General features: G+C 43.5%; 1 protein-coding gene across 7 annotated transcripts in view; it reads right to left on the minus strand.

The window, feature by feature from the left end:
- The window catches only part of arhgef6 (Rac/Cdc42 guanine nucleotide exchange factor (GEF) 6), a 236,446-nt gene that overhangs the window by 78,632 nt on the left and 141,873 nt on the right, over positions 1-15,941 (minus strand). For all 7 annotated transcript variants that reach the window (XM_073057741.1, XM_073057740.1, XM_073057744.1 and 4 more), the window contains 2 exons: positions 12,418-12,512; positions 11,523-11,618 (listed from right to left, as the gene is read on the minus strand). In XM_073057741.1, the coding sequence (XP_072913842.1) occupies positions 11,523-11,618; positions 12,418-12,512 (191 nt within the window). The remainder of the gene's footprint in view (positions 1-11,522; positions 11,619-12,417; positions 12,513-15,941) is intronic.

The following is a 15,941-nucleotide window of genomic DNA, read 5'->3' on the forward strand; positions in this document are numbered from 1 at the left end:
TTGCTGTAGGTTCTTACTGCACAGCAAATTACAGCTCAAGGTAAGGTACTTTGTCATGAACTATGGTGTACTTACTGATTCTTGAGGAAAACACACACAGAATGCTGGAGCAGATCAGCAGGTCACACAGCATCTATGAGGGGAATAAACAGTAGATATTTCAGGCCAAGACCCTTCATCAGGTCTACTTCTATTTGGTACTTCCAGTCCTGATGAAGGGTCTTGGTCCAAAATGTTGCCAGACCTGCTGAGTTCCTCCATCATTTTATATGTTGCTCTGGATTTCTGGCACCTGCAGAATCTCTTGTGTTTATGACCTTTGAGGGAGATGACAGCTCCTTGGAGTGGCCGTAAATTTAATGGATCAGGCAATAGAGAGATGAAGGCTGCAAACCAGGAATGTTCCCCTTATGGGTGCTGACTGACTCACTGTTCACCTAGAAGTCTGCACATTGCGCCGGATTGCAGATCAGGCAGCTTTCTACTCAGTCCAGATGAAGGGTCTCTACTCAAAACATTGACTGATTATTTCCCTCCGTGGATGCTGCCTGACCCAGTAACTATCCAGCAGTTTTCACATTGTCCTATGTTCCAGCATCTGCAGTTTCTTGTTTCTCACCTTTGCCTTAATGCTGATTACTGCCTTTTCCCCCAGCTTTGAAAGGTGATTTGCAGACATCACCAAACAGCTTTCTGGTGGCTGGAGTGGATGAGCAGGAAAACACCTAGCAGGAATATATATGTTCATTGTGTCTTAAGATGATTTAAATGAGCACCAGGGGGCAGTCTGGATGCAGTGTTGGAGACACCGCTACCCAGCTACTCACAAAATTCAGTCATACAGCATGTAAACTGGCCCTTCGGCCCAACTGCTTCATACTGAACAAGATTCCCATCTTAAGCTACCCCATAAGAAAGCAGCTCATCACCATGTACTGCTGCCGCAAAACAACAAACTTCACAACATATGCTAGTGATATTAAATCTGATTCTTAAACCTGTGCCTTCCAGCTCTTGATTCGCTACTGTTGGGAAACAGACTGTATATAGTATACTGACTCTGTCTACGCCCTATGTAATTTTAAATACAATTCCTCCTAAAACATTCCACAGCTCTGCGTACGAACCATTCTCTGGGTAGACAGTTGGCACCATGCTGAAGTGAAAACATTCCATCTGCCAGAGCCAGTGGACAGAGCAGGGTCCCAGCAGCAGGATTGTACTGATGTGCACATGAAGACTCCACCAAGTCACTGGGCAGCTGAGCAATCACACATTCTCAGGTGCAGCACATGCCTGGACTGAAACATGTAACAACACTTCCCACTCAGGTCACAATGGAACTCAAAAGCAGAACGGTTGTAACAGATTAAATGACAATCTGCTTCTGCTGACAGGATGGTCACCAAATTACAAAGATTTAGGGAGATGGTCAACAGAGATAACCTTTAGACAACCTTGGAGCTTTAACTAGTGACTGATAGGGAGATCAGCAGCTTCAGAGGAGGGAACTTTCCTCAGGCTTGTTTACAGAGCAGAAGAAGGCAGGAACTTGCGGCAGTTTTTTTGGAGTTGACGCCAGCAACCAATTGGTGTTTGGGATTGATTAGAAGGGATAAATTAAAGGAAGGTAGGGGGAAGCGCAGCAGCTAGCATTGGAGTGGACAGAGTTAGAGTAGTGAGGCTTTAGCTCTTCGAGGCTTAGATGAAGAAAAGTTTTATTCAGAGAAGGCAAAAAATAAAAGCTGCGGGTAGAATTTTATCCCCCTTCCTTCTTTACATTTGTTCAGGTAGGACAGTAGATATGCCTAGCACAATAGGGGAATGCTCCTCTTGCAGGATGTGTGAAGGCAGGGAGACCTCCGGTGTCCTTGATGACTACATCTGCGAGAATGCATCCAGCTACAGCTTCTAACAACACATACAAAATGCTGGAGGAACTCAGCAAGCCAGGAAGCACCTACGAAAAAAAGTACAGTTGACGGTTCAGGCTGTAACATCAACTGTGGCTGTACCCCTTGACAATAAGTACTCCTGTTTGAGTACTGTTGGGGAGATGGCTTACCTGGGGGAAGCAGCAGTGGCTGCACCTGTGGCACAGAGTCTGAACCTGTGGCTCAGAAGCATAGGCAAAGGAAGAGGATGGCAGCAGTGATAGGGGACTCTATAGTTAGGGGGGCAGAAAGGCAATTCTGTGGACACAGGAAAGAAGCATGGATGGTAGCTTGCCTCCTAGGCTGTACTTCATCTGGTATTGAGAAATGAACCTGGTCAGGTCTCTCAGTGGGAGAGCGTTTTGGAGACAGTGATCATAATTCTATCTCCTTTACCATAGCACTGGCCGGCTGGTGGCGCAATGGCATCAGCGCCGGACTCCTGAGTGAAGGCTCCCGAGTTCGAATCCAAGTCAAGCCACCCCTGAGCAAGCTTTCCATCCGTGCCAGGTTGAGAGTCGAGCTAGCCACTCGGCCTCGTAAAAAAAAGGGTCCAGTCAGAAATGTTCATATCGTGACCCGGTTAATCCAAAAGGAGACCAATCCTAACACCATGCGCCAGACAAGAATGGCAGACTGTCTGGTGAGACAAGCTGGAGATGGATAGGAACAGAGAAGTTAGGAAAGCGTTTAATTGGAGTAAGGGGAAATATGAAGCTATCAGGCAGGAACTTGGAAGCATAAATTGGGAACAGATGTTCTCAGGGAAATGTACGGAAGAAATGTGGCAAATGTTCAGGTGAGATTTGTGTGCAGTTCTGCATAGGTATGTTCCAATGAGACAGGGAAAGGATGGTAGGGCACAGGTACTGTGGTGTACAAAGGCTACTGTAAATCTAGTCAAGAAGAAAAGAGCTTACGAAAGGTTCAAAAAGCTAGGTAATGATACAGAACCAGAAGATTATAAGGCCAGCAGGAAGGAGCTTAATAAAGAAATTAGGAAAGCCAGAAGGGGCCATGAGAAGGCCTCAGCGGACAGGATTAAGGGAAACCCCAAGGCATTCTACAAGAATGTTAAGTCAAGTCAAGTCACTTTTTATTGTCACTTTGACCATAACTGCTGGTACAGTACATAGTAAAAATGAGACAACACTTTTTCAGGACCATGCTGTTACATGACACAGTACAAAAACTAGACTGAGCTACATAAAAAATACAGAAAAAAAACTACACTAGACTACAGACATACCCAAGACTACATAAAGTGCACAGAACAGTGCAGGCATTATAATAAATAATAAACAGGACAATAGGGCAGTAAGGTGTCAGTCCAGGCTCTGGGTATTGAGGAGTCTGATAGCTTGGGGGAAGAAACTGTTACATAGTCTGGTCCTGTGAGCCCGAATGCTTCGGTGCCTTTTCCCAGACAGCAAGAGGGAGAAGAGTTTGTATGAGGGGTGCATGGGGTCCTTCATAATGCTGTTTGCTTTGGGGATGCAGCGTGTAGATTAAATGTCTGTAATGGCGGGAAGAGACCCCCCAATGATCTTCTCAGCTGACCTCACTATCCACTGCAGGGTCTTGCGATCCGAGATGGTGCAGTTTCCGAACCAGACAGTGATGCAGCTGCTCAGGATACTCTCAATACAACCCCTGTAGAATGTGATGAGTATGGGGGGGTGGGAGATGGACTTCCCTCAGCCTTCGCAGAAAGTAGAGACGCTGCTGGGCTTACTTTGCTATAGAGCTGGTGGTTTGCTTAAGAGCAAGAGGATAAGATGTGAGAGAATAGGACCAATCAAATGTGACAGTGGAAAGGTTTGTATGGAACTTTGTATCTACTTTGCTTCAGTATTCACTTTGGAAAAGAACCGTGGCGATTGTAGGGATGATGTACGGTGGACTGAAAACCTTGAGCATGTAGATAGTAAGAAAGAGGATGAGCAGGAGCTTTTAGAAAGCATCAAGTTGTATAAGTCACCAGGACTGGATGAGATGTACCCCAGGCTTCTGTGGGAGGCAAGGGAAGAGATTGTTGAGCCTTTGGCGATGATATTTGCATCGTCATTGGGGCCAGGAGAGGCTCTGAAGGATTGGAGGGTTGCGGATGTTGTTCCCTTATTCAAGAAAGGGAGTAGAGATTGCACAGGAAGTTATAGACCAGTGAGTCTTACTTCAGTGGTTGGTAAGTTGATGGAGAAGATCCTAAAAGGCAGGATTTATGAACGTTTGGAAAGGCATAATATGATTAGGAATAGTCAGCATGGCTTTGTCAAGTTAGGTCTTGCCTTACGAGAGTAAATAAAAATTTTTGAGCATGTGACTAAACACATTGATGATTTTTGAATCTAATTTTTTAATATCCCATGACGGACAACTACCTCCCACCACAAAATGTAGATGTAGTGTGTATGGATTTCAGCAAGGCATTTGATAAGGTACCCCATGCAAGGCTTATTGAGAAAGTAAGGAGGCATGGGATCAAAGGGGACATAGCTTTGTTGATCCAGAACTGGCTTGCCCACAGAAGGCAAAGAGTGGTTGTAGACAGGTCATATTCTGCATGGAGGTCGGTCACCAGTGGTGTGCCTCAGGGATCTGTGCTGGGACACCCACTCTCTTCATGATTTTTATAAACGACCTGGATGAAAAAGTGGAGGGATGGTAAATTTGCTGATGACACAAAGGTTGGAGGTGTTGTTGATAGTGTGGAGGACTTTCAGAGGTTACAGCGGGACAATGACAGGATGCAAAACTGGGCTGAGAAGTGGCAGATTGAGTTCAACCCAAATAAGTGTGAGGTGGATGATTTTGGTAGGTCAAATATGATGACAGAATATAGTATTAATGGTAAGACTCTTGGCAGTGTGGAGGATTAGAGGGATCTTGGGGCCCGAGTCCATAGGACACACAAAGCTGCTACACAATTTGACTCTGTGGTTAAGAACGCATATGGTGCATTGGCCTTCATCAATCGTGGGAATGGGTTTAGGAGCCGAGAGGTAATGTTGCCGCTATATGGGACCCTGGTCAGACCCCACTTGGGAGTACTGTGCTCAGTTCTGTTCGCCTCACTATAGGAAGGATGTGGAAACCATAGAAAGGGTGCAGAAGTTATTTACAAGGATGTTGCCTGTATTGGGGAACATACCTTATGAGAATAGGTTGAGTGAACTCGGCCTTTTTTCCTTGGAGCGACGGAGGATGAGAGGTGATCTGATAGATGATGAGAGGCATTGATCGTGTGGATATTCAGAGGCTTTTTCCCAGGGCTGAAATGGCTAGCACGAGAGGGTATAGTTTTAAGATGCTTGGAAGTAAGTACAGAGGAGATGTCAGGGGCAAGTTTTTTACGCAGAGAGTGGTGAGTGCGTGGAATGGGCTGCCGGCAGCGGTGCTGGAGGTTGATATGATAGGGTCTTTTAAGAGACTCCTGTACAGATACATGGAGCTCAGAAAAGTAGAGGGCTATGGGTAACCTAGGTAATTTCTCAGGTAAGGACATGTTCGGCACAGCTTTGTGGGCCAAAGGGCCTGTATTATGCTATAGGTTTTCTATGTTTCTATGAGTCCTGCTGAAGGATTTCGGCCCAAAATGTCAACTGCACTTTTTTTCCATCGATGCTCCCCGGCCTGCTGAATTCCTCCATCATTTTGTATGTTGCTCAAATTTCTAGCGTCTGCAGATTTTCTCATGTTTGCAGCTTCTAACAATCTGCGTTAAGGAGTTGGAGCTGGAATTGGATGAACTGCAGGTCATTCAGGAAGTTGAAGGGATGATAGACAGGACATACAGAGAGGTAGTTACACCCAAGGTGCAGGTTACAGGAAACTGGGCAACAGTCAGGAAGGGAAAGAGGATTAAGGAGTCAGTACAGAGGACCTAATGACTATCTCCCTCAGCAATAACAATGGGTATATCACTGTGGATACTGTGGGGGGGAGGTAGGAATGACCTAGCAGTAACAGAGGTCGGGTCTCTGACACTGGTGGGCCCGGTGATCTAGAAGGGAAAGGGGAGAAGAGGCACACTGTGGTGATTAGGGATTCATTACTCAGGGGAAGAGACAGGTGGTTCGGTGGGTGAGAACAAGATGCCTTCCAGGTGCCAGGGTCCAGGACATCTAGGATAGATTCCTTAGCATTCTCAAGCAGGAGGGTGAAGAGCTAGAGGTCCTGGTCCTCGTAGGTAGCAATTACATGGGTAGGAGGAGTGATGAGGTTCTGCATAGGGAGTTCAGGGAGTTAGGTGCTCAAGTTAGATGCTAAACCTTGGTAAAGTCGTTTGCTTTACACATTATGGCCAGTGGCTCAGAAGGAAGAAAAACAACGGATTTCAGAAGCTCTCGGTCAAGACTTTTCATCAGGACTAGGAAGGAAGAGGAAAGACATATTCCAGCATTTCCCCTTCTTTTCCATACCCGATGAACAGTCTCTGCCTAAAACGTCGACTGTTTATTAATTTCCATAGATGCTGCTAGCTCTTCCAGCTTTTTGTATGTGACACTTTGGATTTTGCCATCTGCAGAATTTCATGTTTGTAATTTCAGAAGCTTGTAAAGATGTGTACAACAAATGTGTTACTAATTGCTCATGCTGAAACAAACAATATAAAGCTGAATACATGATTGCTAGGTTCTGTAACAGGAAGCTGTCAGTCATTCACTGTGTGTCCCCTCTCTGCTTGTGGACACCCCTCTCTCAAGCATCGTTCCACAGACAGTGCTGAACTCCAGTAAACTGCATGTTCCATCAGCTTACAACCCTTAAATGTAAATAGTAAATGAATTAAATCCTGCCTTATCCAGCAGCACAAAGGCCATACTGAAAGCCGAAGTATTCTGATGGATTTCCCAACAGATGGTTCCCAAATCTTACATACTATAGTATAAAAACTGCAAGGCATCAGACCACAAGCCCCTACAGAGGATAGCAAAAGCCACCAAGAGAATCACCAGGGTCCCCTATTCCCTTGTTGGGAGCTTTGTAGAAGAAGGGCCGGAAGCATTGTTGTGGACCCTACCACCCATCCCACAATCTCTTTGACCCACTACCATCAGGAAGGAGGTATAGGAGCAGCAGGACTAGGACTGCCAGACTGGGTAACAGATTCTTCCCTCAGGCTGTGAGACTAATGAATACCTTGCCACCACAACAATCTCATCACTAGGACAGAGAGCTGTTTACTGATGCTACGCTTTACTACTTACATTTTAAATTATATTTTATTAACTTATTTAAGATAATATTTTGCTTTCTGTGCTGCGTGTTTATATGTTTTGTGGGTGCACTGTGGAATATTGTTATGTTTGGGTGTATATATGTACAGTCAGATGACAATAAATTTGAACTTGAATCATCCATCTGAAAAGGCAACTCTGTGCCTTTATCCTCACTATCATTACAGACCACAAAAGTCAACACTTAAAGAAAGTCAGTGGGCTGCAATCAACACGAGAGGTCATTCATTAATGTTGCTACATGAGGCTTAAAAAGAACTTGGGTGCTTTCAAGACCCTTTGGCAGACTGCAATCATAACAATCTTTTCAACACCCAGCAGGGGCTAATAAGAAAAAGCACGGTGTAAGTGGAGTGGCCTTTGTTGTAGTGGTAAAGAGTTAGAGTGGTCAGGCTTAGGCAAGAATAGACTTGAGCAAGCACAGATGGAGGTTCTAAGTAAACTTCTAGTAAGTTTTTTTTTCCTGTTGGTACATAGTTAGTAAATTAGGAATGGGTCCAGAATTACTTGTTTGAGATGTGAGAACTAAGGGAGATCTGCTGTCTCCCTGATAGCTACATCTGCACCGAACTGCAGCTCCTTAGGGTCCATGTGTCCACATTAAGGAACTGGAGTTGCAGCTCAATGATCTTTGGCTCATATGGGAAAATAAGGAGGTGATATAGAGGAACTACAGAGGTAGTCACCCCTAAGTTGCTGAAAGCAGTTGACTGTCAGTAGAGTGAAAGGTAATAGGCAGCCACTGCAAAGTACCTCTGAGGCCATTCCCCTCAATAATAAGTATACCACTTTGGATACCGTTGGGGGAAAACTGGGGAAGCTGTAGCAACCTGATCTCTGGCATAGAGTCTATCTCTGTAATTCAAAAGGGAAGGGGGGAGATGACAACTGTAGCAGTGATAGGGGATTCCATCACTAAAGCAGCAGAATGCAGATTCTGTGGACATGAAAGAGACATCCAGATGGTATGTTGCCTTCAGGTACCGAGGTTAGGGATGTCTATGATTGGCTCCACAGCATTCTAAAGGGGGAGGCTAAACGGCCAGAAGTCTTGGTATGTATTGCTAACCATGACAAATGTAGGAAAAGGTAGGATATCCTGAAGGAAGAATATAGGAAGTAAGGTAAAAAGATGAAAAGCAGGACCTGGGACCTCCAGGATAGCAACCTCTGAACGTCAGTGCCACGCGGCAGTGAGGGTAAGAATAGATGATTTGGAAATATGAATGCATGGGTGAAGAATTGGAGCTGGGGACAGGGTTTCAGATTTCTGGATCATTAGAATCTCTTCTGGGTAAGGTATGACCTGTGGAAAAAAGGACGGGTTACACCTGAATCCGAAGGCTTCCTGGAGCTGTTGAGGAGGGTTTAATCTAATTTGTTGGTGGGGAGGTGGCAGGAACCAGAGCAATAGGGCAGAGCATGGGACAGTTGGTATACAACCACATGCAGTGTGGGGAGGCTGTAGGAACACTGTGAGGAAAGAGGCAGATAATGAAGCAAAATTGCAATAAGTGGGATGAGTTAAAGTATAACAGGGGGCTAAAATCGAAAAGGGTGATGAATACAAGACTGAAGGTGTTATATTTGAATAAGGTAGGTGATCTTGTCGCATGGTTAGAAATTGACAGGTATGATATGTCAGAAAGAAGATTATAGCTGGGAGCTTAACGTCCAAGGATACACATTGTATCGAATGGATAGGCAGGTAGGCAGACGGGGTAGCATAGCTCTGTTAGTAATATATTAAATCAAATTCTTAGAAAGAGGTGACATGGGATCAGAAGATGTAGAATCCTTGTGGGTAGAGTTGAGAAACTGCAAGGATTGAAAGACCCTGATGGGAGTTATATACAGACCTCCGAACAGTTTCCAAACTGTGGCCTACAAATTACAAGAGATTTTTAAAAATGCATGTCAAAAGGACAGTGTTATAATAGACATAGGGGATTTCATCATGCAGGTAGACTGGGAAAATCAGGTTAGTGCTGGATCCCAAGAGTGGAAATTTGTAGAATGCCTACGAGATGGCATTTTTAGCAGGTTGAAGTTGAACTCACTGAGGGAAAGGAAATTCTGGATTGTTCCTGGTATAATGAACCAAATTTGATTAGTGAGCTTAAGGTAAAGGAATCTTTAGGAGGCAGTGATCATAATATGAGAGAATTCACCCTGTAATTCGAGAAGGAGAAGCTAAAGTCAGTTGTATCAGTATTAGAGTAGGGTAAAGGGAATTACAGAGGAGCTGGCCAACTCTGATTGGAACAGAATGCTAGCAGGGATGATGGCAGAACACCAATGGTTGGAATTTCTGGGAGCAATTCGAAAGGCACAGGAAGGATACATCCCAAAAAAGTATTTGGCTTACAGCTATGCTTGATAAGTGAAGTTAAAGCCAACATAAAAGCCAGAGAGAGAGCATATAATATAGAAAAAAATTAGTGAGAAGTTAGCGAATAGGGAAGCTATTTAAAACCAGCAAAAGGCAACTAAAGAAGTCAAAAGGAGGAAAAGATGCAATACGAAGGTAAGTTAGCCAATAATATTAAATAGGATATCAAAAGTTCCTTCAGATGTATAAAGTATAAAAGAGAGATGAGAGTAAATATTAGAACACTGAAGAACAATGCTGGAGAGGTAGTAATGGGGAAGCAACAAAGAAATGGGGTAATTTGATTGCTCCTTCTGGAAGCCAGCATTGGCATAACTGGCCAGAATATCTCCTGAGCTGTGACTGTGGACAGAGAACAAAAAACAGTACAGCACAGCAACAGGTGCTATGGCCCAGAATGTTGTGCCAAAACCAAATAATCAGTAACCTTATGGCTAAATAAACTAATCTCATCTGCCTACACAATGCTCATATCCCACCATTTTCCTCACATTAGTGTGCTATCTAAACAGCTCTGAAAAGTCCCAAATGTCTCTGCCTCTACCACCTCCCGACGCAGCACATTCCAGATGCCCACCACTCCGAGTAAAAAAAAGCATGCCCCTCGTGTCCCCTTTGAAATTACCTCTTCCCACCTTAAATGCATGCCCTCTGGTATTAGATATTTCAACCCTGGGAAAAGATATTATCTGTCTACTCTATCCATGCCTCTCATAATCTTATAAACCTGGTTGTGAAAGAGCTCCACCACCTTGCTTGTATTTGGGCATGTTACTTCCTCTGTGTCAGAAGGGTCTGTCATAGACTTCATAATAAACCATTGTGAACACTGGCTGCTGCTGGGATGGGTCAGTGCTTCAGGTTAGTAACTGATAAATTTTAGCTCATTTGCACCATTTCCTGCACCCCTATATTCAGAATTTGTAAGAGCTGGTTATGAATTTATAAAGCGGTCAGATGGGTTCCTTGCCATTTGACTATGTGGGCTTTTGAATCAGTGTAGAACAGGCCCTTCTGGCTCTTCGAGCAGGGTTGCTCAGCAACCCACTGATTTAACCCAAGCCTAATGACGGGAAAATTTAAAACAACTAATTAACCTACTAAATGAAATGGCTTTGATCAATGGGAGCAAACCAGAGTACCCGGACAAAGCCCATGTGCACATGGAAAGGACATACAAATTTGCTCACAGAGGATGCCAGGATTGAACTCCGAACTCTGATGCCCCGAGCTGTAACAGCATCATGCTAATCGCTACGTTAGCAATTAGCACTAAGCACATTTATTAAGTAGTCATAGAAAAGTTCAGCAGAGAAACAGGCCTTTTGGCCCATCTAGTCCATGCCACTGCACTGGGACCATAGCCCTCCATACCTCTACCATCCATGTACCTATCCAAACTTCTCTTAAACGTTAAAACTGAGCTTGCATGCAGCACTTGCGCCAGCAGCTCATTCCACTCTCACGACCCTTTGAGTGAAGTTTCCCCTCATGGTCCCCTTAAACTTTTCACCTTTCACTCTTAACTCATGACCACTGGTTGTAGTCCTGCCCAACCTCAGTGGAAAGCCTGTTTGCACTTACCTTATCTGTATCCCTCATAATTTTGTATACCTCTATGAAATCTCCTCTCAATCTTCTACATTCCAAGTCCCAACCTATTCAATCTTTCCTTACATTTAATGATGTATTTGGTCTTTGGAGCTGCTAGATAAAGTATGGGAACCAACTTATTACTGTCATGTGCATGGGAATAAGTTTATCCCGCATACTGTTCATATGGATCAGTTCATTACATGGCCCAGGGTGAGAAGGGTGGGTAAACCAACTGAGGAGCAACTGACAATCACTAATGGTGGTAAACTGAGGACAACACAAACACACTGACTCGTATTCCCAACAAGTTCAAGGACAAGTTACACACTTCAGTGGCAACAAAGTAAACTTCCCACTTACTTTGCACATTCTTCCAGAGTCTGGCAAAGGCTTTGCTGAAACGAGCAGATTTCTTCCAGATTCCCTTTCAATGCTATGATGTCTGCTGCAGATAACCTGTAAAGCAGGGGAAGAAAGAAAGGGCATCCATCTATAGCAATGAATTCCACAGATTCACCATCCTCTGGCTAAAGAAATTCCTCCTCTTCTCTGTTTTAAAGGGCTGTCCTATTATTCTGAGGCTTTGCCCTTTGGTCCCAGACTCCCCCACTGTAGGAAATACACTCTCCACATCCAGTCTATCTAGGCCTTTCAATATTCAATAGTTTTCAATGAGATTCCACATCATTCTTCTTAACTCAAGCAAGTTGAGGCGCAGAGCCATCAAACGCTTCTCATACGTTAATCCTTTCATTCCCATGGTCATTCTTGTGAATATCCTCTGGACTGCCTCCAATGCAATCCTTTTTTAGTTATACACTCCAAAACTACACATAATATTCAAAATGTGGTCGAAGCAACTTTGTAAAGTCTCATTATTACATTCTTGCTTTTATATTCTATTCCTTACAAAATGAATACTAACATTACACTTGCCTTCTTTACTACCAACTCAGTCTGCAAGTTAACAAGGTGACTACAGACAGTCTTATGTTTGGCCACATCTGAAGACATTAAGGCAGATCCCTGTCAGCTGAAGCTGACTTTAAAAATACACTGGGTAAAGACAGTCAATGGGTCTTGGCAACTAATGCCATGGTAGCAATAACAAGCAATTAAAGTTAGTGGGGCAGTCCTGAAGTCAGAATTGAATAGTGAGAGAAATGATGGTGATGTACAACTACAGCAGGCCGTGCAGTTTAGGGAGCATTAATGTATAGGGTGACTGGGACTCTGCACGAACTCAGATACTAACTTGTCATTAGCCTGCAGTGATCGCAAATACGTGCTGAGCAGAACCTGCAACTCCTTTGCATAATCACGTTCGTTGTCCAAAATATTCTGGATAACCTTTGGGGAAAGAAAAGAATATTTACCACGTCAATAATAAGAACATAAAACCATAAGACATATGAGCAGAAATAGGCAATTCGGCCCATCTGAGTCCACTCTGCCATTTCATTATGGCTGATCCCAGATCCCATTCAAACCCATTCACCTGCTCTCTCACCAAATCTCTTGATGCCCCAACCAAACAGGATTCTTTCAACTTCCATTTTGAATATACCACGGACATGAACACCGCGCGCGCCTCCCCCCACCCCCACCCCGGCAGCCTGTGGCAGAGCGTTCCACAGATTCACCGCTCTTTAACTAAAAAAATTCCTCTTACTTCAATTCTAAATGGTTGCACCTGAATTTTGAGGCTGTGCCCTCTAGTTCTAGATATCCCTACCAGAGGAAACATCCTCTCTACATCCACATTATCTAGTCCCTTCAGCATTCGGCAGGTTACAGTGAGATCCCCGTGCATTCTTCTAAATTCCAGTGAGTACGGGCCCAAAGCTGCCATATGGTCCTCATATGTTAACCCCTTCATTCCCAGAATCATCCTTGTGAACCTCCTCTACACTCTCTCCAATAACAATACATCCAATAATATACGCATGGCATAAAGATCTGTGTAGATTTCATTATGCTTGAAGTTACTCGTCTGTTCCTACTTTGTAAATTGAAGGATTCTGTTACATCTTAATTAATCAGCATATCCAAACAAGGTGCAGTTTTATTAACATAAAAAAGTTATGGCATATGATAAAAGGGTGGCATTTTAGCATAATGTTTGCCACAATGCTCTACAGTGCCAGCTGTAAGGTTGGGGTTCGATTTCTGTTGCTGTCTGTAAGGAGTTTGTACATTCTCTCTGTGACAACATGGGTTTTGCCGGGTGCTCTGATTTCCTTCCGCATTCCAAAAACGTACAGGTTACGGTTAGTAAATTGAAGGCATGCTATTTTGGCGCCGGAAGCATGGTGACATTTTTTGCTTCACCCAGTACAATCCTCACTCAGTTGATTTGACACAAATAATGCATTTCACTGGATGTTTCAATGCATGTGTGACAAATAAAGCTATTCTTTATCTTTAAAATTTTCCCAACATAGAATCTCACACACAGATCAGCCTATTGTTGTCATACAAGCCCTAAGAAAGAGCTTCTCAATTAATTCCACTATCCTGCCCTTTCCCTATCACTTAGCACATACAATGGATTCCAGTTAATTGGGACACATCAGGATTTTTAGGCCAATGACATGGCTGCCGCAATTTAGCCAAAGTTTCACGAAAATAATTAATAATGTATAAAACTGACAAACTACTGTTTAACTGAGTAACAAATTAGCAGCTATCAAGTGCAAATATTAGACTGCCTTCATACAATGCTTTTGATGAATGCACCCTCCAGATCTTCATTGTAAGATGTCTTTACTTTCAAATTTTTCATAATTCCTAACTTGGTGAAGTAGTGAAACCAGTTCAATTTCACTCCCGGAATTTTTTGGTAACTCCAAGCCTGAATGCTTGAACCCGCAATGAGCAATACAGTTCCGAATTGTCTTATTACTTATTTCTCACCAACTATCAGGGACAAAACACAAACACATGCAACTCACACTATTTAAAAATTGTTCGCTCTAAGCATGGTGTAGGGTCTAACAGCTACACGCACATGCAACTGAAGCTACTTAGAAATAGTTAATCAAGTCTCATACCTCAATTAAGTGGCACAGTATCCCAAATAAATGAAGAGAATCTCGGCTATATTTTTGATTAGTTGAAGAGTTGTCCCAAATAGGCGGCTGTCCAGATTAATCGATGGACCAATTAACCAGAACCAACTGTACTTTGTACAAATCACACTATTCTCTCCCCTCAAAAGTTAAGATTATTTTAAATCTCTAGATAACCTATATAACATATAATACAAACCATTCTGTACAACATGTGAAGCAATTATGAGACATGTGCCTCAATCTACCTGTAAATAACTGTGCAGGTTCACAGGACATGTGACAGAAATTACAGCCAAAAGGAGAAGACATCCTAGCTGTGCAACTGTGAGGACAGGTATGCTGGACTCCAGCGTAGCCTGTAATCACAGAATATATATCCTACTCTTCAACAGAAACAATTATTTCAATGCAATGAACAAGTCCAAGATTGGTTATCCTTTGGCAAGTGACTATCCTCACATACAGCAGCACTTTTCCACCCTCTGGAATGAACGCAGCCTCCAACATTTACAGAAGTAGACAACATCCAGGGCAGAGCAGCCCACTTGAATGACACGCCAAACATTCACTCCCTCCGACACCAGTGCACAACATCTGCAGAAGGTTCTGTAGTTACATGGTGAAGCAGCCCCAAGAAACCCTGCCAAACCTACATCCTCTGCCATCCACAATACAAGGGCACTGGTTTGGATAAAAGTGATGGTGAAATTATCAGACTATGGTGACCTTTAACACCCTTATCTGGGTACAGTTGGTTCTACACCAGCAGTAAATGGGTTAACCTTTCAATGGCCTCTGAAGTGCCATGCCAGCGCCACCAACACCAGCCATCCCCTTGCTGACAATGGCATCCCACTATATTGTATTACTTGCATTATTTCATACAATGCTTTCGGTGATTGCGTCCTCCAAATCTTCAATTTCATTTTAACATACAAGATGATTGTCGTTACCTTCAAATTTTTATTGTTAATATTGTACGATAGTTGCAGCCAGGATGAATTTCTCCTGCTCTGGTCTACAAAGTTTTCCACAGCTGGGTAGATGCTGGCACTGTAACTGTAATGGAACAACTTGACCCAGGTGTGTGGCTAGTTCTGGAATATACATCATGTACTACAACTGAATATGGTCCAGTTCGACAGCTTTTCGATAGCAATACTCTCTGGGGAAACTTCTGGAACATTATTATGGCCACTTTAAACAGGAAAACAACTGAGCAAAAAAAAAAACTAAATCATACCTAGGATGTCCCAAAGCACAAAATGATCAAACAGTTTCCAGCAGTAACAACCAGGTGGCCAACATGCATGCACACAGCAACATTCCGCACAGTAATAAGACCATTACACCATAAGATACAGGAGCAGAAGTATGCCATTCGGCCCATCGAGTCTGCTCCACCATTTAATCATGGCTGATGTAATTCTTCCAGTCATCCCAACTCCCCTGCCTTCTCCTCCTACCCTTTGATGCCCTGGCTAATCAAGAACCTATCAATCTCTTCCTTAAATGCATTGACTTGGCCTCCACAGTCGCCCATGGCACCAAATTCCACAGATTTACCACCCTCTGACTAAAGTAATTTCGCCGCATCTCTGTTCTAAATGGACGTCCTTCCAATCCTGAAGTCGTGCCCTCGTGTCCTAGACTCCCCTACTATGTGATAAATATTTGTACCTTTGGCTCTGGGTCATCAGTAATA

The sequence above is a fragment of the Hemitrygon akajei genome, chromosome 10, assembly GCF_048418815.1.
Source record: "Hemitrygon akajei chromosome 10, sHemAka1.3, whole genome shotgun sequence".
Lineage (NCBI taxonomy): Eukaryota > Metazoa > Chordata > Chondrichthyes > Myliobatiformes > Dasyatidae > Hemitrygon > Hemitrygon akajei.